This window comes from Astyanax mexicanus, chromosome 18, assembly GCF_023375975.1.
Source record: "Astyanax mexicanus isolate ESR-SI-001 chromosome 18, AstMex3_surface, whole genome shotgun sequence".
NCBI lineage: Eukaryota > Metazoa > Chordata > Actinopteri > Characiformes > Acestrorhamphidae > Astyanax > Astyanax mexicanus.
The window spans coordinates 40,935,134-40,961,748 of NC_064425.1; the positions used below are offsets into that span (position 1 = coordinate 40,935,134).

General features: G+C 36.5%; 1 protein-coding gene across 1 annotated transcript in view; it reads right to left on the bottom strand.

The window, feature by feature from the left end:
* Positions 1-18: 18 nt before the first annotated feature.
* The window catches only part of pkn2a (protein kinase N2a), a 36,940-nt gene continuing 10,343 nt past the window's right edge, over positions 19-26,615 (bottom strand). The window contains exons 3-22 of the mRNA XM_022670309.2: positions 24,884-25,017; positions 22,328-22,457; positions 20,873-21,018; positions 19,377-19,590; positions 18,639-18,824; positions 17,221-17,330; positions 15,892-16,035; positions 14,975-15,050; positions 14,695-14,866; positions 13,727-13,850; positions 12,807-12,943; positions 12,290-12,389; positions 11,625-11,716; positions 10,787-10,963; positions 9,925-9,987; positions 9,728-9,804; positions 8,472-8,614; positions 6,985-7,092; positions 6,802-6,882; positions 19-5,350 (exon numbers count right to left, since the gene is read on the bottom strand). Coding sequence (XP_022526030.1) covers positions 5,147-5,350; positions 6,802-6,882; positions 6,985-7,092; positions 8,472-8,614; positions 9,728-9,804; positions 9,925-9,987; positions 10,787-10,963; positions 11,625-11,716; positions 12,290-12,389; positions 12,807-12,943; positions 13,727-13,850; positions 14,695-14,866; positions 14,975-15,050; positions 15,892-16,035; positions 17,221-17,330; positions 18,639-18,824; positions 19,377-19,590; positions 20,873-21,018; positions 22,328-22,457; positions 24,884-25,017 — 2,618 coding nt within the window. The 3' untranslated portion in view covers positions 19-5,146. The remainder of the gene's footprint in view (positions 5,351-6,801; positions 6,883-6,984; positions 7,093-8,471; positions 8,615-9,727; positions 9,805-9,924; positions 9,988-10,786; positions 10,964-11,624; positions 11,717-12,289; positions 12,390-12,806; positions 12,944-13,726; positions 13,851-14,694; positions 14,867-14,974; positions 15,051-15,891; positions 16,036-17,220; positions 17,331-18,638; positions 18,825-19,376; positions 19,591-20,872; positions 21,019-22,327; positions 22,458-24,883; positions 25,018-26,615) is intronic.

Sequence of the window (26,615 nt, forward strand, 5' to 3'; positions counted from 1 at the left end):
ACAAAGAAAAAGAGACAATTTTATATAACAAACATTTTACTTTGCATTCATGATAGACATCAATCATAGCAAAGTTTATTTTTTTTTTTCTTATTTACAACATGATAGTGTTTAACTTCAAGGCTGAGTACCAACAAAAAGCTACAGGCTCCTTCAGCAACAAGCTGGACCACATCAGAAAGGAGTATTAACCCTTTGTACAGTCCCGTTTCTCACAATTCAGATAAAAACACATAATTTAGAAAAGACAAAACATTAAAAAACGACAAGTGCTTCCAGCTTCCACTGTATTTACACAGGGTGGCCTACATACTAAACCCTAAACTGACCCCACATCTCGTTCCCTTTGGGATTCAAGACCAGATTCAGACTGGACAGAGTCCACACACATCCGCTCTGTTACAGAAAATGATTCCGTCCAACTGGAGATGAAAAGCTTGCATGAGCATGTTAGTCCTGTAAACGGCAACAGTTCCTCATAAAGAGATCTCAGTTTAAAGGAGAACTCCGGTGTAAAATTGACTTTTGGTGTAGTAAAACATGATAAAGTGTACTTACCTTTGATGACAAGCCCAGCTCTGTTCTCCCGCAGTTTTCGAGATCCAGTCATTTTTTGCAGTTTCTAAGAACATGCTTTAGAATGGGTGATATAGGGCATAATTTGCTCCTGCACATAAATGGGTTTTTAACCCTGTTATCCAGGCTCAAAGTAGCTCCACACCTCATTGGTTGAATCCCGAGAGCCCAAGTGCACAAGAAGCTTATTAAAAACCACTGTTTACAACCTGAAGCATAACCTAATCTCCAGGCCCCACCATTAAATGTCAGGGCTCTCGGGGTTCTACCAATGAGGTGTGGAGCTACTTTGAGCCGGGATAACAGTGTAACAAACAGTGCAAAATATGCCCCATATTCATTCTAAAGCATGTTTTGGGAAACAACAAATATTACTGGATCTCAGAAAGCTGCCGGAGAGCAGAGGTGAGCTATTCAACAAAGTTTAGTACTTTTTATCATGTTTTACTAAACCAAAAGTCAATTTTACACCAGAGTTCTCCTTTAAGAAAGAAGAACAAACAAAGGCTGTGTCCCAATTGTGTACCACACAATACACTTAATACTATAAGACTATAAATAGACTATATACTAATCCTCTAATAGTGTGGATTTGGCGTTAAGTGCACTAAATATTTGTGTCCTAGTTTTTACAGGAACAGATGAATTGTCTCACAGCTACATTTGCACCATCAAAAAAAAAAAAACACAGCAGAGGGCGCTGCACAGTGGTGGTAAACAGAAGCGTCATGTTTCACACTGAAGAACCTAGTAATCTTTGGTTCCCACTGCAAATAAACGCTCCTGGTTCTGAAATCTACTTTTATTGGTGTAAACGCTGCAAACGGTTCAAAATTAGGTTTGCAAACCTAATTGGTGTCAGATTTCACATCAGTGGAAAAGCGCTGTTTGAGGAAAGCTCTGATACATCAGCTAATAGATACCTGTGCTGACCAGCATCACAATGGGAGTGATGAGGGGAGAGCGCCACCTACTGTACTGTACCCATTCAGAGAGAGCATTGACAGTTGTGCTCTTTTAAGCTCTATCTGGATGGGATTAGTTTCTATGGGGATGTATTTAAAAAAATTCTACTCATACAGTTCTACTAGTTTTTAGGCTTTCTAGGTCACGTGACATCGCGTTCAGTAGCTCCTCCAATTCCACTCGCTGTTGTGTTTTACATGGATCTCCGTTGAAACGTGCACCCAAAGTGTAATTACGGTGTGCGGCAGTGGACAAATAGCTATTTTATTAAACGCGAGGTGACGAAACTCTGAGATGTGGATCCGGACTGGACTAAAATTATCGGAGGACCAAGGAGTTCAGCGAAAAACACTAGATAATTCAGCCTGTAATTTTCTCAGAGGACGTCTGAGAAAAACAGAGATGGTCGTTCCGGATGGAAGAGAAAATTACCCCAGGACCCCCTGAGAAATTATCCCATCCGGATAGGGCTTTAGACTCCATGAAGGAAAAATGAAGGATTAGGACATTTATGTTATGATACAGACACTGAACAGCCAAAACATTAGCACCACTGACAGCTGAATTAAAAACACGAGTGTCCAAACAATGACAACCACTGAAACAGCCTTGATCATCATCCGTGACCCTCTCATTGGATGCACATGAAGGCTCCGCCCACCTCACAAATTTAAAGATAATTTAAAGATTTTAAAGATACCATAGCTACCACTTAGCAACCACCTAGTAACTCTTTGAAGCTCCTGTCGGGTCACGGCACCAAGACTAACACTAGAAGCAGATAAACTTAGATGGTAAGAGTCAATCCTACACACTATTAGGTGGTAAGACTGACTCATTGATCATTGATACTCATATAGGCTCCGCCCACCTCACAACTTACCAAACTTTAAGGATCTGCTGTAATGATAATCTCTGTGTTCCCGTTACCACAGAACATCGTCAGTATTTGTCAGGTGGTGCTAATGTTATGGCTGATCAGTGCAGCTCATGCTTGCTTTCTTTCTGGGTGATCAAACTGTATGTTCTGCTTCCTCTCTCTGCAAAAGAGACCATAATAATGCAAGATCATACGCTGGGTTCTGAGTTTAGAGAATCTTCAGGCCTTCAAACATCTCCAAATGTCTCCAAACATCTCCAAACGTCTCCAAACATCTCCAAACGTCTCCAAACATCTCCAAACGTCTGTATCATCAGTAACAAAACACTACAATTCACCTACAGCTTCAGCTGATCTGGGGTAACATCAGGTAACATGTGGTCACAGCTGTTTTCCCTCTCAGACACACAGAAAAGTACTTTTTACACTGAAAATTTCTTTACATGATAAGGGACAGTACAGAGTGCTGTGTAACATGCTGCTGCTACATTATAAAAATACATTTATAAAAATTCATTATAGTTTCTGAATCCGAGTAGCTTCTCTGCTTCTGTTTTTAATCATGACCAGAAGCACAAAGAGACAGATTCCCACTTCCCCCCCCCCAGACAGGGAAGACATTAAGACTAGTCTTGGAGATTTTCCATTAAAAAGAAAATATTCTACAGTTTTTTAAGCTGTGATGTTTTCCATTGTGCCATATTTGGGACCCAACGCTGCCACTGCCAATTAAACAACCCATCTGTGTCACATATGAAGTAAAATATAGGCTACATTCAGGTAAAAGTGACCCAAATCACTATTAGTGTTACACAGTTTCAGAGTTCGGGGAGAGAAATTCCAGACGTCTGAATTAAAAAAAAAAACACAATCAGAGAAAAAGAGAAATTAATCTAAACTAGTAGAAGTAGAATCCCTTCAGTATCAACGCAGAAGAACAGCACAGTGAGATGGTTCTGTTCACTAAGGCAATATTTTGAGTAGGAATACACAGAATATCTGGCAACCGAAACTATTCCGCTGCAATGAAAATGACCTGTGAAAATCTGTGTTCAGTATTTGGCCTTTGAGTGTCAGTGTTGATGTCTGTAGTATAAAAAAGAACTTGACCTTTACTTTATTGCTAGAAAAGCTGATCAGAAAAGATCTTCAGGAGGATTAATCAGACTCCAGAGAGGTGGTGCACTGTTCTACTGTGCAGCATTGTTACCTGCACTAATATCAGCTTTACTGCGTTCTCACCACAAGCTCTAGTGTTATCAAAGAATCTAAATAAGCCTGATGCATTTTTAAAACGGGTCCTGTGGACTGATGAAGTTAAAATACAATTTTGAGAGGCATGATGTTAATTTACTAGGGATGCACCAAATATTTAGCAACCGAAAAATAGCAAACAAAAAAACAAAACAAAAAAAAACAAACACTTTTTTGTATGGTCGAAGTAAAAGACATGATTAATTAATACAAAATAATTATGCTTTGATTACGTGATCAAAGCGCAGTTAGGTTGGATGTTAAAACAAGTTTAATGTTCAATCATGTTTTGTAATCGTCTTTTCTATTAAAAGAAAGAGAAAATACATTCACGCTATTCATTTGATGCAGTGATAAAAAATAGCAATATTTCATTTTGTTCAGTTTTAGATTTCACCCAAAAAAAATCATTTTGTTGCAAAATGTACTTCAATTATTCGGTTGAAAATGACAAAAAGCAATTTAAGTGTTCAGTAAGATACGTGAAAAGACTTAATAATTAATACAGAAAAATGATGCTTTTGATGATGCAATCAATTTGCCGTCAGACAGGATGATAAAAATAAGTGTAGTGTTCAATAAACACTTTTAATATGTAGGTTTGTAAGTTAATTTTCTTTGGAAAGCAAGAAAAATTACATTTAGGCTAATAAATTTATGAAATATTAAAAAAAGTGACAAAATAAATGTATAAACATAGAAATGTGTTTCTATTAAAAGCAACAAATATATATCTACATTTTTTTGCAGTGGTAAAAAGTGGCAGTATGTAATTTTGTTTGGTTTTAGATTTTAACAAAAAAAATCATTTAGTGCAAAATGTACTAGAAAATGACAAAAAGCACTTTAGGTGTTCAGTTAAAAAAGTTTGATTATGCAATCAAAAGTTTAGTGTTAAGTAAATACTTTGAATATGTAGGTTTGTAAGTGTTTTTCTTTGAAATTTATTTTTATGTATTTTTCCAATGGTGCAAAAAGTTAAGTATTTCATTTTGTTTGGAATTTGTTTAGATTTTATCAAATAATGTAATTTTTAATTTTCAAAATGAAAAAAAAAAAAAAAAATTAAAAAAACCTTTTAAGAGTTTGGCAGAATATGTAACAAAAATAAGAAACAATGCCTTATTTTTTATTTAATTGTAAAAAAAGTGGCAAAATGATTGAAAACCTTTAATAAATTAATTTGGTGTTTTGTATTAAGCCACATTATATATTTTAGTTCAGTTTTGGTTTTAATTTGGTGCATCCCTAAAACTGATTGTAACAGATTATTGTTTTTTCCTGTTTTCGTTTATAAAACTGCAGGGGTTCTGACCCTGCCCTGCTGCTGCTGGGTAACACTCCTTCCCTCTATTCTGAATATAAAACACAGTCATGGTAACCTGGTTTCAGCCCTGTGGGCGGTAGGCTTGTCCCTTAGCTGGCACTGAGTGGCAGGAGGGCGTGTTCACAGTTTAACGGGGGGGGGAGCTAACACCAGTCTGCGATGTAGTCGAAGTCCGTGAACATCTCCTGCTCCTCTCGGCTCAGCGGACGCTGGTCTCTGGGCGGAGTCAGCACCGGAGCTTCAGACGTGAACTCTTCATCAAAGTTACTGACATCACTAGGGCTCTGGATCACCGGCACGAACGGAGGCTTCACCTTCTTACCCAGTAACCCAGTCCAGTCCATATTCTGGAGAACAACAACAACCAGTGACAGACAAACGCTGTTAATACAGTATATTATTGTCTTTGTCTCAAACTTCAAATATTCAGTTGAATAGATATTTATCTTCATGCACAGTTGTGCATCAGGGCCTCCCACTTCTACTGTTAAAGAAATATTTTTTATGTTTGTAAATGTGTTTTCTTTGAAAAGCAAGAACAAATATATTACGTTTAAAAAAGTATCAAATGGTGGAAGAAAAAAAAATTGGAGTTAAAAACTTAAAAAAAAAACTAAGCTAAACTTAAACTGTATCTAAACTTAAGTTAAAAAACTTAATATTAGATACAGGTCCCAGACATTTTTGATTTAATGGTAAAAAAGTGGCAATATGAATAAAAACCTTTGATATACTGGTTTGGTGTTTGGTATTAAGTCAAATTGTACAATTTTATTCGTTTTCGATTTCATTTCGGTGCATCTCTAAAATCCCCAGATTGTGATAGATGATTTTTTTTCTTGTTTTTATTTCAAACACTGCAGAAATTCTGACCCTGTCCCGCTGCTGATACCTTTTTTAGTTTTGGACCAAGCTCATCACAGACACTCCTTCACCTCTATTTTAATATAAAACACACTAATGGTATTCTGATTTTATATTATTAAACACTACCACATCAGGGTTACTGTTATGTAAAGAATGGGCCATTTAGTGCATTAAGTTAAGCTGTTAGCTGACAACCTGTGAGGTGTCTTTGTCTCAAAATTCACACTATAAGATATTTATCTTCTTGCACAGTTGTGCATCTGGGTCTCCCACTCCTACTGTTAAATAAATACATTTAATGTGTAGGTTTATTAGCATCTCTTCTTTGAAAAGCAAGAACAAATACATTTAGTCAAATTAGTTAAATGGTGGAAGAAGTTTAGTATTTTCAGCTGTGCAACATAACTACAAAAAGATTTCCTGACAGTCAATAAGTCTAATAACATTTTAAAATGTGGATTAGCAGCCATACCAGCAACATTATTTATAAATGGTGCTTAACATCTCACAGAGAAACTGTGATTAATAAAGAAAATAAATAAAGAAACGCGCATATATTTAAGCAATTTATGAGCTGTGGAGGGAGCAGAAATTAGCGGCACCATGTGGTAAAATAGTGAATTGCAAGTAAATGCACAAACCATTCAAAATGAATCAAGATCAATAAAAGGGAATGTATTTATCTTAATCATTCACTCTATCTGACAAATCACAGAATAAAAGTTTTCATAAAATGTTTTCCACTTTGTTTACAACAAGCTTTTTTATATTTATGAATTTTGATATAATAAAGATCTACAAAAACCTAAAGAAGCAAACATTAGTCACCCAGTGGGTCTGATTAATGACATATTGGTTAATTCCACTGAACTAAGGGAACTAGAACTAACTATTTTATGGTAAAGAGGAAGATCTTTAATAGTGAACTCACCCGGAAGAACAGATGCTTCTTCACCTCCTCAGCATCTCGCTCTCCTCCTCCCAAACGCCTCTCAGGGTTCCTCCTCAGGAGCTGCGGGTACAGACCAGGATTAAGACTAGTCCACAGATAAACCCGGAGCTAGTGTACAGTATATATTAATGAGAACAGCTGTACAGCACTGACAGCACTCACCCTCCTCATTACGGAGATGGCCTCTGTGGAGAGGAACCTCGGGTAGCGGACCTCGTCATTCACGATGCTGTCAAACACCTCCTCTTCATCATCACCAGGAAACGGAGACTGTGGACATAGAGAAACACTCAGAACATCAAAACCACTAAACAGCAGTTATTCTATCAATAATTAAACTGATTCATTTTTTTAATGTGAACACAATCTGGAGTTAAAGCAGCATAGAATTAAGAAAATCAAGATTTATTATAGTTTTTAATGAAGCACCACAGTCATGCTCATTGTTTGTTTGTTCCAACAAGATTTATATTTAATAATAAAAGAGTTTGAGCCCTGTTACAACATTCCATCCCAAAAAACTAAACAAGGTTATAATAAAGATTTATTGTTATTAAAAGTGAATAAAGGTAAGGCTATACAGAATGCCCAGCCTCTTTATTTTTCAACCAACTGTACTAGCGGTGTCACGATTCTCAAAATCCTCGATTCAATTTTATTTCCGATTTTATTTAGGGTTACGATTCGATTCGATTCTTGATTTTCTTTTCGATTTTGTTTTTACAGCAGAGAGGCCTATGCCAGTTTTAGATCAGTCTATGGTCAGTCATTGGTTTGATTAATCAAATTTACAATATCTTATTTCAAAATGTGGTCTTGATATAAGTGATGCAAGTGTTCTGTAATACACCACATTAGGCACTAATGGTCAAATTTAAATAATTTAATTAAGATATATTTGTAATGCCGTCTAGTGGCTTTTTTTGGTAGCAGCAGTGTGCACTATTAAAACAGCAATGTGCAACATAAAAAAATACAGGAACAGTCATGTACAAAATAATAGAACAATTAGAGCCCTAACAAACTGAACTCTATCCTACTATAACAGTTAAACATGAAAAATAAGACTTTTTCAGTCCCTGAGAATGAGAAGTTTTTTCTTTAATAAAGATATATTATTAACTTTATCTAAGAGAAAGATGCTCCTTAAGGTACCAAAACTATTAACATATTTGAGGCTAGACAAAACAACAGTTATTTTTATATTTTTAAGTTTTTCTTTAAGAAGATGAGAATTTCCACATTCTCTGGAAAAAGGGCTGCTCTTTGAGGAGTCACAATGTCCTCGGCTACAGTGTGCTGCGCTATTTGCGTTGCGCATGAGCTTGCGTGGCTTAGAGGGAGGGATCGTCGATCATCTTTTTGACTTCGATGCTCGAGACCATGACATAATTTCGATCGATTTCGATGAAATATTGAAATTGTGACACCCCTAAACCGTACAGAAAACATACCGAAAACGTAACAAACTGGGGATTTACACCGAGGTATGAACCTAACTGTGAATTTTCTGTACCCATACACCCCCAGGATTTATTGCTCCTGGCCTCCACTACAAGTAAATGTGAATTATACTCCTCACCTGCAGGGCGAGCTAATGCGTAATTGAAACTAAATCAGTAATGTTTGTTCAGGGGCTGAGTACTGACCTCTCCCACCAGCATCTCGAATATAAGGACCCCCAGCCCCCACCAGTCCACCGCCCGTGTGTACGACGTCTCCGTCAGCACCTCAGGAGCCAAGAACTCCGGAGTGCCGCAGAACGTACTCGTCCTGTCCCTGAATCCCATTCCTGACCAAAAAAATACAAACAAATACAACACTGACGCTCTCATCTTCAGGATGCAACAGTGTTAATATGATTTTAAATATTCTAATGTTCATATGAAAAGCTTAAGATGTGTTATGTATATTATATAATAATAATTAATCATGAGTAACAATGATTTACTACACAAACCCATGTCATATTGTTTTAAATTATATATATATATATATATATATATATATATATATATATATATATATATATACTAGTGCATCTAAAAAAATTGAATATCATTCAAAAGTTACTTTATTTCAGTAATTTATTTAAAAATGTGAAACTCATATATTATATAGAAGTATTACACAGAGTGATCTATTTTAGTCCTGCTGGAAAATGAAATCTGCATCTCCTTAGAAGAATCCAAAATAAAAAACATATTCTGGTTTGTTCAACACTTTTATTTACAGAATAATACTGCATGTGTTCCTGTATAGCATAGGTCGGCAATAGGCGGCCCGCGGGCCAGATGCGGCCCGCAAGCAAGAAACATCTGGCCCGTGAGGTTGAACTATAATGAAAAAAAAAATCGGACTGTCCGTCTCAAAAATGCTCTTTATTTAGAAACTTAATTTTCCAAAACAGAAAAATTTATTAAAGATTTTTTGATAGAGCCACGGGCTGTTAGATAACTGCTAACTTCTTTATTCTGTTATTTTTTTTTTTTTATTCGTTTGTTTTTTTTTTATTTAACAAACAGGTATATCATTACTAGCGCCCCCAATGGTCAGTCCACAGATTTCACCCACATCAGCCTACTTGAATGTCTGCTTGTCATTTTAAGAGCGCCCTCCCGCCACCGCACCCGCCAATCCCCCCCCCCCCCCGCCAAGTGCTTGTGGCCCGCCATGTAATGGCTTGGGAAAAATCTGGCCCGCGGCCAAACTTAATTGCCGACCCCTGCTGTATAGCTTTAGTGTAGTCTTTAATATAAAATATTTCAATGTAAAAAAATGAGAAGAGCTGTGTCCAAACTTGACTTATGTTATATGCTGTATATCAAAGTTAGTATAAACAGCTAAGATAACAAAGAAGATAGTTATATAAAAAATTAAATTTCCTGTAATGTTTTTTTCCTACCTTCTTTACACAGTCCGAAATCAGCGATTTTAACGTATCCCTCTGTGTCCAGCAGCAAGTTATCCAGCTTCAGATCTCTGCAGGGCAAATTTCAATGCAATCAGTTTCTCAGCTACATTCACATTCACGCCAGAAACAGAAATATGATATCACCCAATGCAGGAATGCAGGGACATATCACAGTTAGATTCTCATACCTGTACACAATCTTATGTTCATGTAGAAACTGTAATCCCAAGACGACACAAGCTGCGTAAAACCTGCCAGAAGAAAAAACATTTACACCAAAAAACACACAAAAAAGATAGCAAACAAACAAAAAAAGTTATAAATGATAAGTTACAGCTTTTCTGGGGATAAAAAGTGACAGAGAGTAAAAGATGAGGTGGTGTTGTTAATATAACCTGCATGCCTGTGATCTGAGATAACAGCTGGGCCGTTTAAAGTATCTAGATGCCATCTGTGTAGAATTCAATACATGTACAGTACCAGTCAAAAGTTTTAGAACACCCCTATTTGCTCCTTTATTTTGGTCGTTTAAGGTTTTCAGGTAGTCATTAACCAGAAATGGTATAAAATACAGTGTACAAAATTCAGTAGTACACTGCCAGGGCCTTTAAGGAAAACATATGAACTAAAAATGTATAAATAAAAACACTGAGAAGCCTGAGGTCCTTGTTTTTATTGAACAGCAGTGATATACCTTAAACATGTAAGGACTTATTAAATGAATTGGTTCATGGGGAGGAACGGATGATGGATATATGAAGAACAAATAGATGCGTGCCATTAGTATTAACTGCAGGGATGTGATTTGAGGTGAGTTTGATTTTGGTCTTGTCTGTTTATGGGCGATGGTCTAAAATCAGGGTGCAAAATACAGGGGTATATAGTGGGGCTCAATGGATTGGACCTGTCAATACTCTGGTTGCACTGATAACAACGACCTGTCACAATAACCATTTTTTGGTTTGATAAAAACACCACCCACATCATACATTAAAAACTGTAAATTGCCAAACTAATACAATACTGTATTAAGATATAAAAAATACATACGTGGCTCGAGGTTCTGAGAACACGTCGGTGTGTATGTGCATCATCAGGTCGCCCCCTGCTGCGTACTCCATCACAAAACACACATGCTCTTTGGTTTGGAAGCAGGCGAATAGGTTCACCAGGAACGGGTGCCGGACGCTGTTCACCGTCTCAAAAATCCTCTTCTCACACATCAGACTGAGGAACATTCACCAAACACACACCAAACAGAAACACACACATCAGAATGAGGAATACAAAAGGTATACCAAACTATTGCTGAACATCCAATCTATGATGCTACCACCACCACGCTTTACAGATTATTTTTAAAGTTGATGCTTTTGTAGCCTTTTTCAGCTTCCTGCATGTCTACAACACATCTTCTGAGGTCTCCTGAAAGATTTTGAAGAACAGATTTTGTGTGACGCTATGCGTTTAGTCTCGTCTCTGTAATGGAAAGTATAGTCATTCGATGTAATGAGCATTAAAAATACAACACATTATAATTAACACTAATAATACATTATATGTCTAGACGTCTATATGTAGAAAAGTACTGACAATACAATAGGACTCTGGGGCAGACATGAACATACTGGCACCATGCATAATGCCAGGGGAACTGTGTTATATCAAATATGTTTAGATGGGATGAGTTGTCTCAGTCTCAGCTCTTGCTTCTCACAGCAATGCTTCATGATCCAGTAAAATGCATTCCAGTGGAACGGTAGAAACAGTATCTCCAACAAAATCAGGATAAAGTATTTTTAATACCCACTATTAAAAATACTAAGAAACTATAAAACTATTAATTCATTATAATGTAATTATTGCAGAAAAGTGCAGAAAATCTTACCTGTCTACTTCATCCCGAGACACAATATCTCCCTTCTTCAGAGCCTTAATGGCAAACATTTCCCCTGTACTGCTGTATTCAGCCAGTAACACCTGACAACACACACACACACATACACACACACACACATTCACACTGTGGTTAAAAAAGGGTCACTAAAGCGACACTAGAGTAGCAAAAGGAGACAAAGTGCCCTATAGGTGATCAAGTGGCTGCTAGGGTGCCCCTTCATGCATGGTAGTTGATTCATTTGCCAGTAAATAATCAAATACCAGGATTTAAGAATGTATTGGTGTCAGTTTCACAGAATTTAACAACCAATATTCTTCACCTCAGATTTACCCTGTTTATTTGATTATACCACCACCACGTGGAGTAATGAACTGGTAACTTTAGTAGTCAAATTGGGGGGGCGGTTCTTCACCTACGTTTCAAAAAATATATCCATATTTGATTCCACATAATGATATAATAGGATTTAAACATTTCTATATAGTAGTATCTTAATATATTGTCCCACCCCTACTCTAGAATGTACATGTACCATGTATTGCAGTAGCTGACATTTTTTTTTCGCCCTGCCCTTTAAACAGCCTGAATCCACCACCTCTCTCTCTCACACACACACACACACAGTGTTCACCCCACTGTAAAATCAGCCTTACCTTCCCAAAATGACCTCGACCCAAAACTGCAACACATTTAAAATCTCTGAGGCTGAAGTGAAACTGCTCCTCCTCATCTTCACCATCATCATTCTCTTCCCTACAGAGTAAGACATTAATCAAGTGTGTAAATCAGAGACTGAATCAGATACAAATAAACCGAAACGATAACAGACACCAGCATGGGGTGCTACAATCACAAGTTTTACTCTTTATCCTGCAGTTTTTAATGAGCATAATCCAATCCCCAAATGCACTGTGCATTTCCCTGTATTGCATTGCTTTCCTATAGTTTTGTGTACCGTGCATGTACTTAAATCAACCACCCACCTTTGTATCACATTAAATCCAAACTTTTTATAGCCTGCACTGTAAACTGTATTTAATTATTCCTCACTGTGAATTTGTATAACTTTTATGTACCTAAAAATGCCCTCTTTTATCCTCTAGAACTGATCATGCTCGCTGCTCTAAGACCCACAGGGTCATGGTGAATGTGCAGAATTTCATAACTCACCTTATATCTGTGTTCTTGGGCACGGCGATGAGCTCTAATCCCGGCGGCTGGATCTGGTGCTGCGTGACGTCTTTCAGCTCAGGTTTCACACTCAGGCTGATTCTGTCATTCAGGAAGTCGAAGGAGCTCAGAGCGTCCTGCACACAGAGATTTCCATTTACGGAGGAAGTGCCGTGTCTTTGATCTCGCTGCAGGATTAGATCAGCAGTTTACTCTAGATGGACGTGGATATCTGTTATCTCTATTGAACACACTGAGAGTGTGAGGGATGGATCTGCTGCAGATCTGCTTCCTCTGTTTATGTTCCTCTAAAGGTCCAGACTGGAGCTGACTGGGTATATGAAGTGTATGATAACCACCTGTGTGGCAACTGGCACCCCTACCCCTACACATACAAATACATTTAATAGAGGTATAGAGGTAATATAAACAAAGGAAACGATATACATAAATCACAGTCAACACATATCATCAACAATAAAATAAATAAATGCTTAAAATAGATCTCTCTGTGTGTAATACATCTATATATGAGTTTCACATTTTGAACTGAATTACTGAAATTATATTCAATTATATATATTAAATTCAATTATATATATTAAATATATTCAATTATATTCTATTTTTTGAGATGGACTAGTATATACATGAAGGTCAGTGGAGATAATATGCATAAATAGAGGTCTATAGAGTATATATATATATATATATATATATATATATATATATATATATATATATATATATATATATTATATGCATATATATATATATATTTATATGCAAGGTCAATTGCAATAATAATATATCCATAAATAGAGCTCTATACACTTAATAAAATACACATAAAAATGTCAAAATAGGTAATAATAAATAAAATAAGAGAAAATAATAGAGATCAGCATGGGTATCTTTACCTGGACCTGTTCTGTACTGGGGATCTTCTCCTCCGGCAGCTTTTCTCTGATACTGACCAGGGAGTAATGTTTAGACCCGGGCGTTCTGTCTTTATCAAAGTTCAGCTTAGTTACCGTTGGGTCACTACAGAGATACAAGACAGAGAAATGTAATCACTAATTAATAATATCATTAATCAAAACAACCCACACAACCCAGTAAGTTTAATTATGCTGTGCATTAAAATGTCTCTTGCTTTGAACAGTGAAAAATCCTGTTAGCTAGCTGCTGTTCTGTAAATCAATCCATGCCTAGAAAAAAATAAGTGAGTGATCAGCTTATCTATCAGATCCAGTGCAATTAAAAATCGTACTGGTTAATCAGAGGCATAACTTATTAAGTACATAAAGTAGCATGCTATTTTTGAAACCATTACGTTTTTTTAATGTCATTTTTAAAGAAGTGTCCAAAGGCAGGCGGAGGAGGGCGCTGCTGCAGCAATAAAGGACAATAAAAAGATGACAAAATAGAGCTTAAAGAAAAAATAACATACATCAAAGAAGTGGGTGTGGCTAAGTACCAGATTTTTTCTTTTTTTTTTTTTTGCAGTAAACTAGAATGCATAATCTGTGATAATCCCAGCAGCAGACACTGGAACTGCTTGACAGGTTGGGAAAAACTGCTACTTCACTATGGAGCTGCATGATTCCTGTGCAACACATAGTGTTAAATTCTGTAATATTAATCTAACACCTCTGTCCATATGAATCTCTCACATCAGATACTGCTTCTGGATCTCTCAGCTCATCAACTAATGCATCTGTAGAGCTGACCAGCAGGGGGCACGTAAAGCACAGTTTGTGTGATTTGTATTTACTGCAGTAAAGTAAAAGTGAATTATACTCCCACCTGTAGGGGCACAGGAGTAAAAAAATACCAATTCTCACATAATGCTGCTCTAAATGTTACCCTGTCAGTGTGTGCATACCTGCTGAGAGTGTGTGTGTTCGGGTGTGGACTCCGCCCTGATTCTGTTGTTAGCTCCGCCCCCTGCTGTGGGGTGAGGTTGGAGTTACTGACAGAGGGAATCGCCCTGCGCACCAGCCGACCCCAGGTAGCAATGTTAATGTTCATCTGAGGAGCTCTGAGAAACGTCCTGCCTGTACACACATTCACACAACATTATTACCATCATCATCATCATCATCATCATCATCATCATCGTCATCATCATTATTGCAGTTAAATCATCACAAACACTATCTTACCCTGCTGCTTTGAAAAGATCTTCTTTTGTCTTTGGAGTTTGGTTCTTCTCTCAATGACAGGATTAAAAAACGTAACCTGGAAAATACAGAACCCTTAGTCATACAAACATCCACTATACATAACAAAAGCATTGGGACACCTGCTTGCCATCAGCTGCCAGAGCCCTGAGAGAGCACAATTGGTCTTGCTCTCTCTGGGTGGGTACAGTAGATGGCGCTCTTTCCCCTCATCACTCCTAGGGTGATGTGGATCAGCGCAAGGCTGCGTCTGTGAGCTGATGTATAAGAACCGATACATTATTGGGGTTTCCCTCCGAAAGCACTGTGATGCTACTGGACAATGCTGCATCAGCAGCAGTTCAAAAAGAGGCGGAGCCTGACTTCATATACTTGTCTTCACCCTCCTTGTGTTGCAGAATCAGTAGTGATGGGGGATATACAGCTACGTAGCAACTGAATGGGTGAGACAATTGGCTTAGTTGAATTGTGAGAAAATGGGAAAAAAATCAGGAAAAAAAAGAACTAGAGACAGATTATATCAGTCCAGTATAATTTATTTTACTTCAGTCCTGGATATTTGAAGCGCATTATTAGTATCATAACTTCTTGTTACAATCTGGTGAAAAAAATATGGGTGTGCAACATCATACTGTATGCAATAATATCATACATAATATGTATTACTAATTATGTTGCAGTAGCGTATTCTTGAAACTATATATATTTTTGCAAGACTATCGTTATTGCAAAAATACTCTGAAATATTGACATATTGTTTAGGGCCATATCGAGCACCCCTACTTTTAAATTTTATAGAACAGAATGAATGAGGAGGTGTCCGTATGGTGTACGCACTGTCTGTCTCTGTGAGTGTAGTGGTGGAGGTGCAGTGGTGTGTTATAGGCAGTAGTGTGTACCTCGGCGAACAGCGTGCCCTGCGGCTCCAGGTAAAGACACATCCCGTGACGCTGATTATCCAGAAAATCCTCCAGCCTCAGGAACTTCAGCGCACAGAGAGAACGCCAGTCCCGCCAGTACACAGAGATCTCCAGCTCTCGAGACTGCAGAACACACACACATACATACCAAGATAAACTCACAATCATACACAGTAAGAAACTTTTCTCTTTCAATTTTAATTCATTAAAATTAAAAAATATTACATTAAAATAGAAGATACTTTAGATAAGTTCTTTATAAGCAATTACAATTTAAAACAAGAACATAATTATAATGCAAAGTTTATTGCATTATAAATATGTTCATGTTTTAAATTAATATGTTTATAATAACCACCTCAGTAGATACACCAATACAGCACAATATGACATAAAATAAACTAGTCATTGTTTGGTTTAAATTATTTACCTAAAGTGATTTTTTTTTTTCATAATTGTTAGCCAACTTATTTTGATTCCTTTCTCTTGTGCATGTATTTAAATATGTTTTTATTAGTGGTGTCAATTGATTAAAAAATTGTATCTAATTAATCACAACAACATTCTGTAAATCACACTTATTCTTCTTAAGATGCAAGTTTTTATAGTGGATTTTTAAATGTAAATTAAAGAATAAATGTAAGAAATAATGTAAAATGTTATTATTATATATTAGTGGCGTCAATTAAAATACTAGTATATACTTGTATGTTTGAGGGGAAATAAAACCAAAGTGGAGTGCTGGAATAAAAAAAAATGTATTTTATTTTGTAATATATTGCAAACATCTCAGCTTGGGTGTAATGATTTCTGAATTAGATTTGGTATTGCACGCATGCTCACAATGGGGGGATGACCATTTAAATGGCCTGGGGGAAATAAAACTCATTCTAAACCACGTTAAACCTTTCTATTCTTGTTCTTTTACATATTTTTACAGTTCCCTATTCCCTATATGATATTACTGTTCCTTTAATATGTATTTTAACTCTGCTGTGACTGGCTACCCTATAATGTTCCATTTTTATTTTAAGACAAATAGCCCTTTTTCAGTACTATGCCAAACCCATTATTAGAAGGAACCCTTATTTGTAATAACGCTGAGAATATGAAGGGGTTACAAAATGAGAATAAAAATAATGAGATTATATACAGGAATACAACCAACCATACAATAATCACTGTAATTGTAAATCATACACATAAATAAAAGCTTGTAGAATATTTTACTTTAGTGGTGTTCTAAAACTGAACCTTAATGCTGTAAACTCTTTACTGCTTTAATGTGTGATGAGTGCAGAGTTTTACCCGGTCGAGCTCTAACGTAAACTTCTGATCCCACGACTGATTACTGACGGGCTTCCAGCTGGTCTGTCCAACAACCGTGTTATCCAGCTTTAACACAGCACTGATCTCATCTGCACAAAACACATACACAAACATATATATTAACACTGAGAATAGAACTAGTGCATAACATAAAAGAAAAGGTTAACAAAACATTCTTGCATTTTTGAACAGCAAACAATTTAATAACTATTAATTATAGCACTATTTCATTTATTTATATATATTTACAGTTCAGGCTTTCTCTTCTGCCACATCATATCAAACATGTTTCTCTGAATTATAGAAATATATGAGTAATGATAACTATACACCTTAATGATCCTTAAAAATGTAAATGTGTTACTGAAAGTAGATCATTCCCAGCAATGCAATGGGAGCTTTGGTTGTATATAAACAAGTTTGGAGTCCTATAAAACATTAAAATCAAGGGTTTATCATAGTATACCACTAAATTCCTAAATATCTCATGCTCATGTAATCCAGGTATATTATTCAACTGATCTTGCTGTAACATTTTGGAATAATAGGAAGTAAAACCTAGGAAAAATATCTGTTTGGTTTAGCTTAAACCAAATTCTTATTTTAACATAAGAATCAAATGATATTATTGTAGAATTTTGGAGTAATGGGATGCCAAATTGACAAAAAATGTCCATTTGGTTTGCACAAAATAGAATTTGACATACTGAATTATTGTTTATTTTGGGGTGGGGTTAGCATTTGTACTTTGGTCCTAAATGGCTATCATTGGGACTGTTTCCCAGCCTACTGCCTCAATCGTTGTTTTGTAATATTACTCTCTGAATCTCAGTCGAATATGATATTTGTATTTTTGTAGATAATGCAGAAAACAGTGAGCAAGTTAACATATTAAAGTAAAGACAAAATCAATGGGAGACAATTACAATTTATATATTTCCCTGAGGTCCATTTAGAAAAAAAAACATTGTGCTTTTGATGTGTAAATGATCTTTACTGAGATTGGCTGCCCTGTAGTGTGCTTTATTTAAAAGCAGTCCAGGACGAAACAGTTAAACCATATGACTTCAGTGTGAGTGGGTGGAGCTACATTGCTGTAGTCGGAATAGGCATACATATGTCAGTGTGTTTGTTTTTGTGACATCACAAAAAAGCAATGAACTAAAAATTGGATTTTTGTTGTTTAAGTTTAGTTCCCATATGTAATTAAAGTATAATGATTATGCAAGCTTTAACATTTCATTTTTAAATTAAACATTCCCTCAAATAAATTAAAAACTGCATCTTTAATGTAGTATTGCTCTTTCCGATCAAATCAGGATATTAAAAAAAAAAAAAAGCTATGTAAGATCTCCTGCTAGTCCAGCTGTATAAGAGAGTGTTAGAAGGCACTGAACTGGACAGGTCGTCTGTTTTGGAGAGGTTCCGGATGCTGGCCGTTCGGCTGCGGCTCCCCCGGCTCATAAAGGACGAGCGAGTGTCGCTGGGGCTCCACCCCGGCAGGGTCAGCGTCGTGGCTTTTGAACGACCCGGGACGTCCTCCAGCAGGTCCTGACAGCCCATCAGCCGCACGTCTAACGTCCCTGAAGGAGAAAAACACACACTTTAACAACATAACACACGTTTACAGTGTGCTATCTACAGATTATCCATCAGTATGGGTGATTATGGATAGAGTGGGTGGGTATAGGGGAACAGGTAGGTTTTTTGAATACAATCTGGGTTAGCACCCGAACATCCCTTTCAGACAGCTTCCTTTTACAGTGTCCACAGTTAATCCTGTTGGATGTGGTTGGTTCTTCTTGGTGGTATTGGTGCTGACATTACCCTGGATACCGTGGCTCTTGATGCATCACGAAGACTTGCTGTCTTGGTCACAGATGCGCCAGCAAGACGTGCACCAATTTGTCCTCTTTTGAACTCTGGTACGTCACTCATAATGTTGTGTGCATTGCAATATTTTGATCAAAACTGTGCTCTTACCCTGCTAATTGAAACTTCACACTCTGCTCTTACTGGTGCAATGTGCAATTAATGAAGATTGGCCACCAGGCTGCTCCAATTTATCCATGAAACCTCCCACACTAAAATGACAGGTGTTTAAGTTTCATTGTAAAATCCCTATAAGTGTGTACCTGTGAGTGCTGCAGGTTTGGCTATGGTACTGTACGGGTTCTGGGTGGATATAAGGCTGTTTCGGGGACTGAGAGCAGGAGAAGACATTAGTGATAACTCCTCCATGATGATGCTGCTCTTCGGATGGTGTTTCGGGAGCTCACTGAGCCGTTGTTCAAGAGAATACTTCAGCAGGTCCAACTTCTGACTGGACTCATTAAACCGGGCCTGGGCCTGAATCACACACAAAACACACACAATCGAACAATTCACTATTAGGCTGCAAAAAGTACTTTTTTTTCAAGAACACAATCATGGTGCTGTCACAGACACAGACAATATCAAATATTGTTCAGAACACAGATTTTATTCCAGATATATTATTTTCAAAGAAAAATGAAAATTCCCATGCATCATTTACTAGAGAAAAAAATCGGCATTAAAGAACTGGAGTGTAAATTGGATTGATAGCAATTAAACTTACAGTGGTGCCTAAAAAAGTTTGTGAACCCTTGTGAACAATTTTTTATATTTCTGCATAAATATGACATAAAACATCATCTGATCTTCATAAATCTCATAAGTCCTAAAAGACTTATAATATTATATTTGGTCATTTATTTATTAAGGATAATAATCCTTAAAAGCAAATCTTTGCTTTCAGTATCTGGTGTGATTTCCCCTCTTTGCTGCAATAACTGCAGCTAAATGTCTCCAGTAACTGTTGAACTGTCCTGCACACCGACTAAGATAAATTTTAACTCATTCCTCTGTACAGAACAGCTTCAACTCTGGGATGTTTGTTGGGTTTCCTCACATTAACAGATCGATTCAGGTCTTTTCACAACATTTCCATTGGATTAAGGTCAGGTCTTTCTTTAGTAGAAAGACTTCTGTGCTTAGGGTCATTGTCTTGTTGCATGACCTAACTTCTTATAAGATTCAGTTCATGGACAGATATCCTGACATTTTCCTTTAGAATATATATTTGATATAATTCAGAATCTATGGTTTCATCAATGAAGCAAAGCAGTTTTTAACCAAGTGCAGCAAAACAGGCCTGAACCATTATACTACCACCACCATGTTTCACAGATGAAATAAGGTTTTAATGTTGAAATGCAGTGTTGCAATGCTTTTCATTAAAACCAAAAAAATCTATTTTGGTCTCATCCTCCACAAAACATTCTTCCAAAAGCTTTCTGACTTTTTCAGATAATCTTTAACAAACTGCAGATGAGCAGCAATTTTCCTTTCGAAGAGAAGTGGCTGTCTCCTTGTAAAGCTGCCATGCACACCCTTGGACTCATTATCATTAGCCACTGTGAGAGAGGCCTTCAGTTGCTTAGAAGTTACCTGATCTGAGCTTTTTGCATCTTGGTCAAGCCTCATTTCTTAGAGCACCGGGTTCATAAAAAAGGTTGTGGGTTTAATACCCGGGTTCAGCAAGCTTCCACTGCATGTATGTAATTGTGTGTATGTGAGAATGTGTGTTTAGGTTAGATGATGCTCGTGCCTCAGAGTGAGTTTTTTTCTCAGTCAGTTTTCCTGAGCCCAGTATCTTCATGACGTTCTTGGCACCCTCAGCCACGGCATGTTCAATCCGAGCGTGATGGCACAACTCCTCCACCCGCAGGTCCAGAGGGCTAATGATGGGTTTAGCTGCGACACACAAACACACACACACATATAATACAGTCTATTAAATTATGAATTGAGTTATTTTCAGTAATTCAGAATATCTATACTGTGGACCAATGTGATGTTGTTTGTACATCCAAACAGACCACTGGTGTATAGGTTATGTTTTTTGTAAACGCTGAACTGAAAGACACGCAAATACTGAACGATTTACAAACACTAAACGTGAACCTGAGCATCGCTGATTCTCGCACGACTGAATGCACAGCCAAGCCACTAGAGGGAGTGAATCCAAAATTAAGGTTGGTGAACGGAACTAAACAGCTTAAACACAAATTAAAAATATTAGCCTATCGGGAGATGCTGGTTCGAATCCTGGTCATGCAGCTTGCCATCAGCTGCCGGAGCCCTAAGAGAACACAGTTGGACTTGCTCTCTCTCAGTGGGTAGACCACCTCTTCCCCCTCATCACTCCTAGGGTGATGTGAATCAGCACAAGGCGGCTGTGAGCTGATGTATCTGAACCGAATCGCAATGGTGCCTCAGCTGCAGTTCAAGAAGAGGCGGAGTCTAACGTCACATGTGTCGGAGGAGGCATGTGCTAGGCTTCACCCTCCTTATGTTGGGGCATCACTAGTGATAAGGGAATATACTGAGTAGCAGCTAAATGGGTGGGACAACTAGCCTAAAAATAAAATGATAAAAAAGCCAATTATGTGTCCAGGATAATAGGATCCAGAATAGAAAAGAAAACATACCTATATATTTCAGTATTGAAAATGCAAATGTGTTTAAAAGCTTTAAAAAGTGTCTGCTGATATATGGTTTTGGGTTGAGAAATTAGTGTGTGGTATAGGATATATTTATTTTGGGAGCAGTAATTATTTTGGGACAGTAATAGAAGGGTAGAAAAGGGTGTAATTGAAAAAAAATAAGCAGCCTTTTTAATAAGGGAAAAATAACCACAGGTTTACATGAACTGTAAACTTAGTCATTTTAAATTATTATGAACTGAACTTTGAAGTATTTAATTTTAAATCTAAACTGGCACAACACTGACAACTTGCAGATCCTGTCCGAAAAACATCTAAAATCCCTAGATAAGAATCAATAAACAAACACTATATATGAAAGAAAAGAAAAAGGAAAATTTAAAATCCCTATAAGACTGATCCTTAACTCCCCCATCATTCCTCTAAATACCTTTAGTCTCTACTGTAGTTACACCGAAACATTTACATAACTGTAAAACCTAAACATTTATTTGTTAATCAGTATAACAGTTTAATATCAATGGTGATGCAGATGTGAGAGTGTGTTATGGTGTTACCGATGACGTCGTTGTTGTCGAAGCTCAGCTCGTGGCTCTGACTGGCTTTCAGAATCTGCATCCTGATGAACTCGATCTTCATCCTGCTGTCCTGCAGCATCTGCTGCGCCGTCGCCAACAGCTTACGGTCCTGAACAGACAAACAGAGCACACAGTTTTATTATAGAAATATTATATTATTATATTATAGATCACCTACAAGATTCAGCAGTTTTCCTGTACAGCAGTGTAAAGGACAACCCTGATACGATATGTAAACACTACATCACAAGAAAGATTGAGCCGTATTTTTTGGTCTATAAGGCGCATTATTACTGAACGTCTATTTTCTGGTTTATTTTTAAATATAACACGCACTGGATTATACAGTGAAATGAGAGACACTAGTAAGGATGCCTACATCGAAGTAAGCAATGGTGTTGCCATGTTTCCCTTCTGATGGGGATGTTGAAATAAGCGCCGATGTAAACTAAACTATTTCTTAAAAAAACTAGCTTGGCTTGTTCAATATACTTGCCTCTAAACAGAAAAAGAGCTAACACTGCGGTTAGCAGCTAATACTAATGCTGCTGCACCCAGCCTTAGTGCTGGAGAAACTTCACTAAAACTCACCCTTATAAATCTGTACTTCAGCGAAGTGGCTTTACTGCTCCTCAATACCTGATTGGTAGAATTCACACTGTCGATTTTTTTTTTTCAATTTAGTTATCCAATTGTCCCACCCCTTTGTGCGTCCCCATCACCGGTGGCACCTGCGACTCTTGGAGGATGCCTCCTCCAACAAGTGTGAAGTCAGTCACCCCTTTTTTCGAGCTGCTGCTGATGAATCCTTGCCTGAGCAGCTAGCGCGCTCGGAGGAAAGCGCAGCGGCTGGGTTCCGTTTCATCCGCTCACCGACACCTCGTGCCGCCCGGCGCCACCTTTAAGCGTGATGGGGAGAGAGCGCCATCTACCCACCTGGGCAGCTGATGGCAAAGCTGCATGAGCGGGGGTTGGCTGAAGGCCTCCATTTACACATAATTTCCTGGCTGACATAAAGTCTACCTGTAATTAACTCTATATAACATTAGAATACTAAACCCAAATAAACACTAATAAAGTCAGTGATCAGTGAGAGTGTCTACCTGTAATTAACTCTATATAACATTAGGATACTAAACCCAAATAAACGTTAATAAAGTCAGTGTTCAGTAAGAGTCTCTACCTGTAATTAACTCTATACAACATTAGAATACTAAACCCAAATAAACATTAATAAAGTCAGTGATCAGTGAGAGTAAGTGTCTACCTGTAATTAACTCTATATAACATTAGGATACTAAACCCAAATAAACGTTAATAAAGTCAGTGTTCAGTAAGAGTCTCTACCTGTAATTAACTCTATGTAACATTAGAATACTAAACCCAAATAAACATTAATAAAGTCAGTGATCAGTGAGAGTAAGTGTCTACCTGTAATTAAATCTATATAACATTAGGATACTAAACCCAAATAAACATTAATAAAATCAGTGTTCAGTGAGAGTGTCTACCTGTAATTAACTCTATATAACATTAGGATACTAAACCCAAATAAACATTAATAAAATCAGTGTTCAGTGAGAGTGTCTACCTGTAATTAACTCTATATAACATTAGAATACTAAACCCAAATAAACATTAATAAAGTCAGTGTTCAGTAAAAGTATCTACCTGTAATTAACTCTATATAACATTAGAATACTAAACCCAAATAAACATTAATAAAGTCAGTGTTCAGTGAGAGTGTCTACCTGTAATTAACTCTATATAACATTAGAATACTAAACCCAAATAAACATAAAATCTGTGGTCAGTGAGAGCGTCTACCTGTAATTAACTCTATATAACATTAGAATACTAAACCCAAATAAACATTAATAAAGTCAGTGTTCAGTAAAAGTATCTACCTGTAATTAACTCTATATAACATTAGAATACTAAACCCAAATAAACGTTAATAAAGTCAGTGTTCAGTAAGAGTCTCTACCTGTAATTAACTCTATATAACATTAGAATACTAAACCCAAATAAACATTAATAAAGTCAGTGGACAGTAAGAGTGTGTACCTGTAATTAACTCTATATAACATTAGAATACTAAACCCAAATAAACATTAATAAAGTCAGTGATCAGTGAGAGTGTCTACCTGTAATTAACTCTATATTACATTAGGATACTAAACCCAAATAAACATTAATAAAATCAGTGTTCAGTGAGAGTGTCTACCTGTAATTAACTCTATATAACATTAGAATACTAAACCCAAATAAACATAAAATCTGTGGTCAGTGAGAGCGTCTACCTGTAATTAACTCTATATAACATTAGAATACTAAACCCAAACAAACATTAATAAACCCAAATAAACATTCAGTGGTAAAAAGTCAGTAGTCAGTGAGAGCATCTACCTGTAAAACTAATGACAACCATCAATTTAAGTTTCTTTTAAACCAAGTTATAAACTGATAGTAATGGTATATACTCTGCTATATAACACTGTATGCACTGTATAAAGTGAGGCTGAGTGAGTTTACCTTTGAGGAGCCGTTGGAGTACATCTGGATCATGTTCTCCGCTCCCTGTTTGACTTTCAGCTCGATGTCGATCTGTTTCTTCAGCGCTGCCAGTCGACCCTCACTGCTGGGGGTGTCTGGCGTCAGAGGGCATTCTGGGAAAATTAAAACAGCAGGCAAAACAATAATGAGGATGAGAAAAGACTTCTAAGCCACTATACTTCTAAGCTTGCCCTATTTTTTATTACTAATAATATAATAATAATAACAACAACAATAATAATAATAATATCAGATAATATTGGCACTATATATCAGCCGTTGTTTATATCAGCCCTACTCTCTAAAATCTGGCATCAGGCATTAAAAATTCTGGACCAGTTGACCACTAATACTTTTACACAATATATATTGTATTTAATATAATTAAATATATATATATATATAATATATATATTAAATATATATATATATTAAATATATAATATATTTTTTTTTTACCTTTTAAACCGCCTTTAGCCCCATCCCTCCTCACATAAGTCAAGATTTTAATAGTGAATAATCACAGAATATTGTTGGGATTAATACTATTATTTTTTAAGAGATGATACCAATAACATAATTCAAAATATAATTAAATAATATACCAGAACATAATTATAATAATAATAATAATATCAGATAATATTGGCACTATATATCAGCCGTTGTTTATATCAGCCCGACTCTCTAAATACTGGCATCAGGCATTAAAAATTCTGGACCAGTTGACCTCTAATACTTTTACACAATATATATTATATGTAATATAATTAAACTATGATTAGTGATCAGTATAATTTTTTTTCATGCAAATGCATCATGTTACCAAGTTTACAAAGCCTAGTGATGTATTAAGTGCAGTTTAATTTAGTGATGGAAACCTAGCATCACTATTATCGAGTTCAGAAGGTACATTCAAATTAATTTATTCTGAAATATGGATTAAATCACATAACTAACTCTAACTATCACTACCCCTCTCTGTCTCTCTTTCTCTCTCTCTTTTTCTCTCTCTCTTACACACACACACACACACAGCTGTTGGCATGTTTCCTCTTTCCAAGTTTCCACAAGTTTCCTTGTATTTGATGCTAAAGCTCTCTGTTAAACTTTTACTCGGTACATTAAAATATTCTCATTTAAAAAACATTAAAACAACCCAGAGACATCAGAGTACAATAGAAAAGGTTTTTGTGTGCCAGGCCCGAACCACACACCACTATTATTACTATCCCTCTCCTACATATATAACCAATAAGATTAAAACTACTAGAATTTCTTTTTTCTTTTTTTTAAATCATGATTTGTTTTTTTGAAGAGAGTACAGTAGAGAAACAGGAGAAATCCAATGAGGGAAAAGCCTAAACACAATATCCAGTATAAGAGCATAATAGACAAAAAAAAATAAAAGACCCAACACAGAATTCTGTATTTTCTTTTTTTTTCCTTTCCCGCTCTTTCCTTCCTCTCCTCCCCTTCATATTCTTTTATTTCTTTCTCGTCTCCCCTTTTTTTTACCTTTTAAACCCCCTTTAGCCCCTTCCTTCTTACATGAGTCATCATGATTTTAATTGTGAATAATCACAGAATATTGTTGGGATTAATACTATTATTTTTAGAAGATTGATACCAATAACATAATTCAAAATATAATTAAATAATATACCAAGACATAAAAAAATCAAGCTTATATTTCTTGTGTTGTTTACTT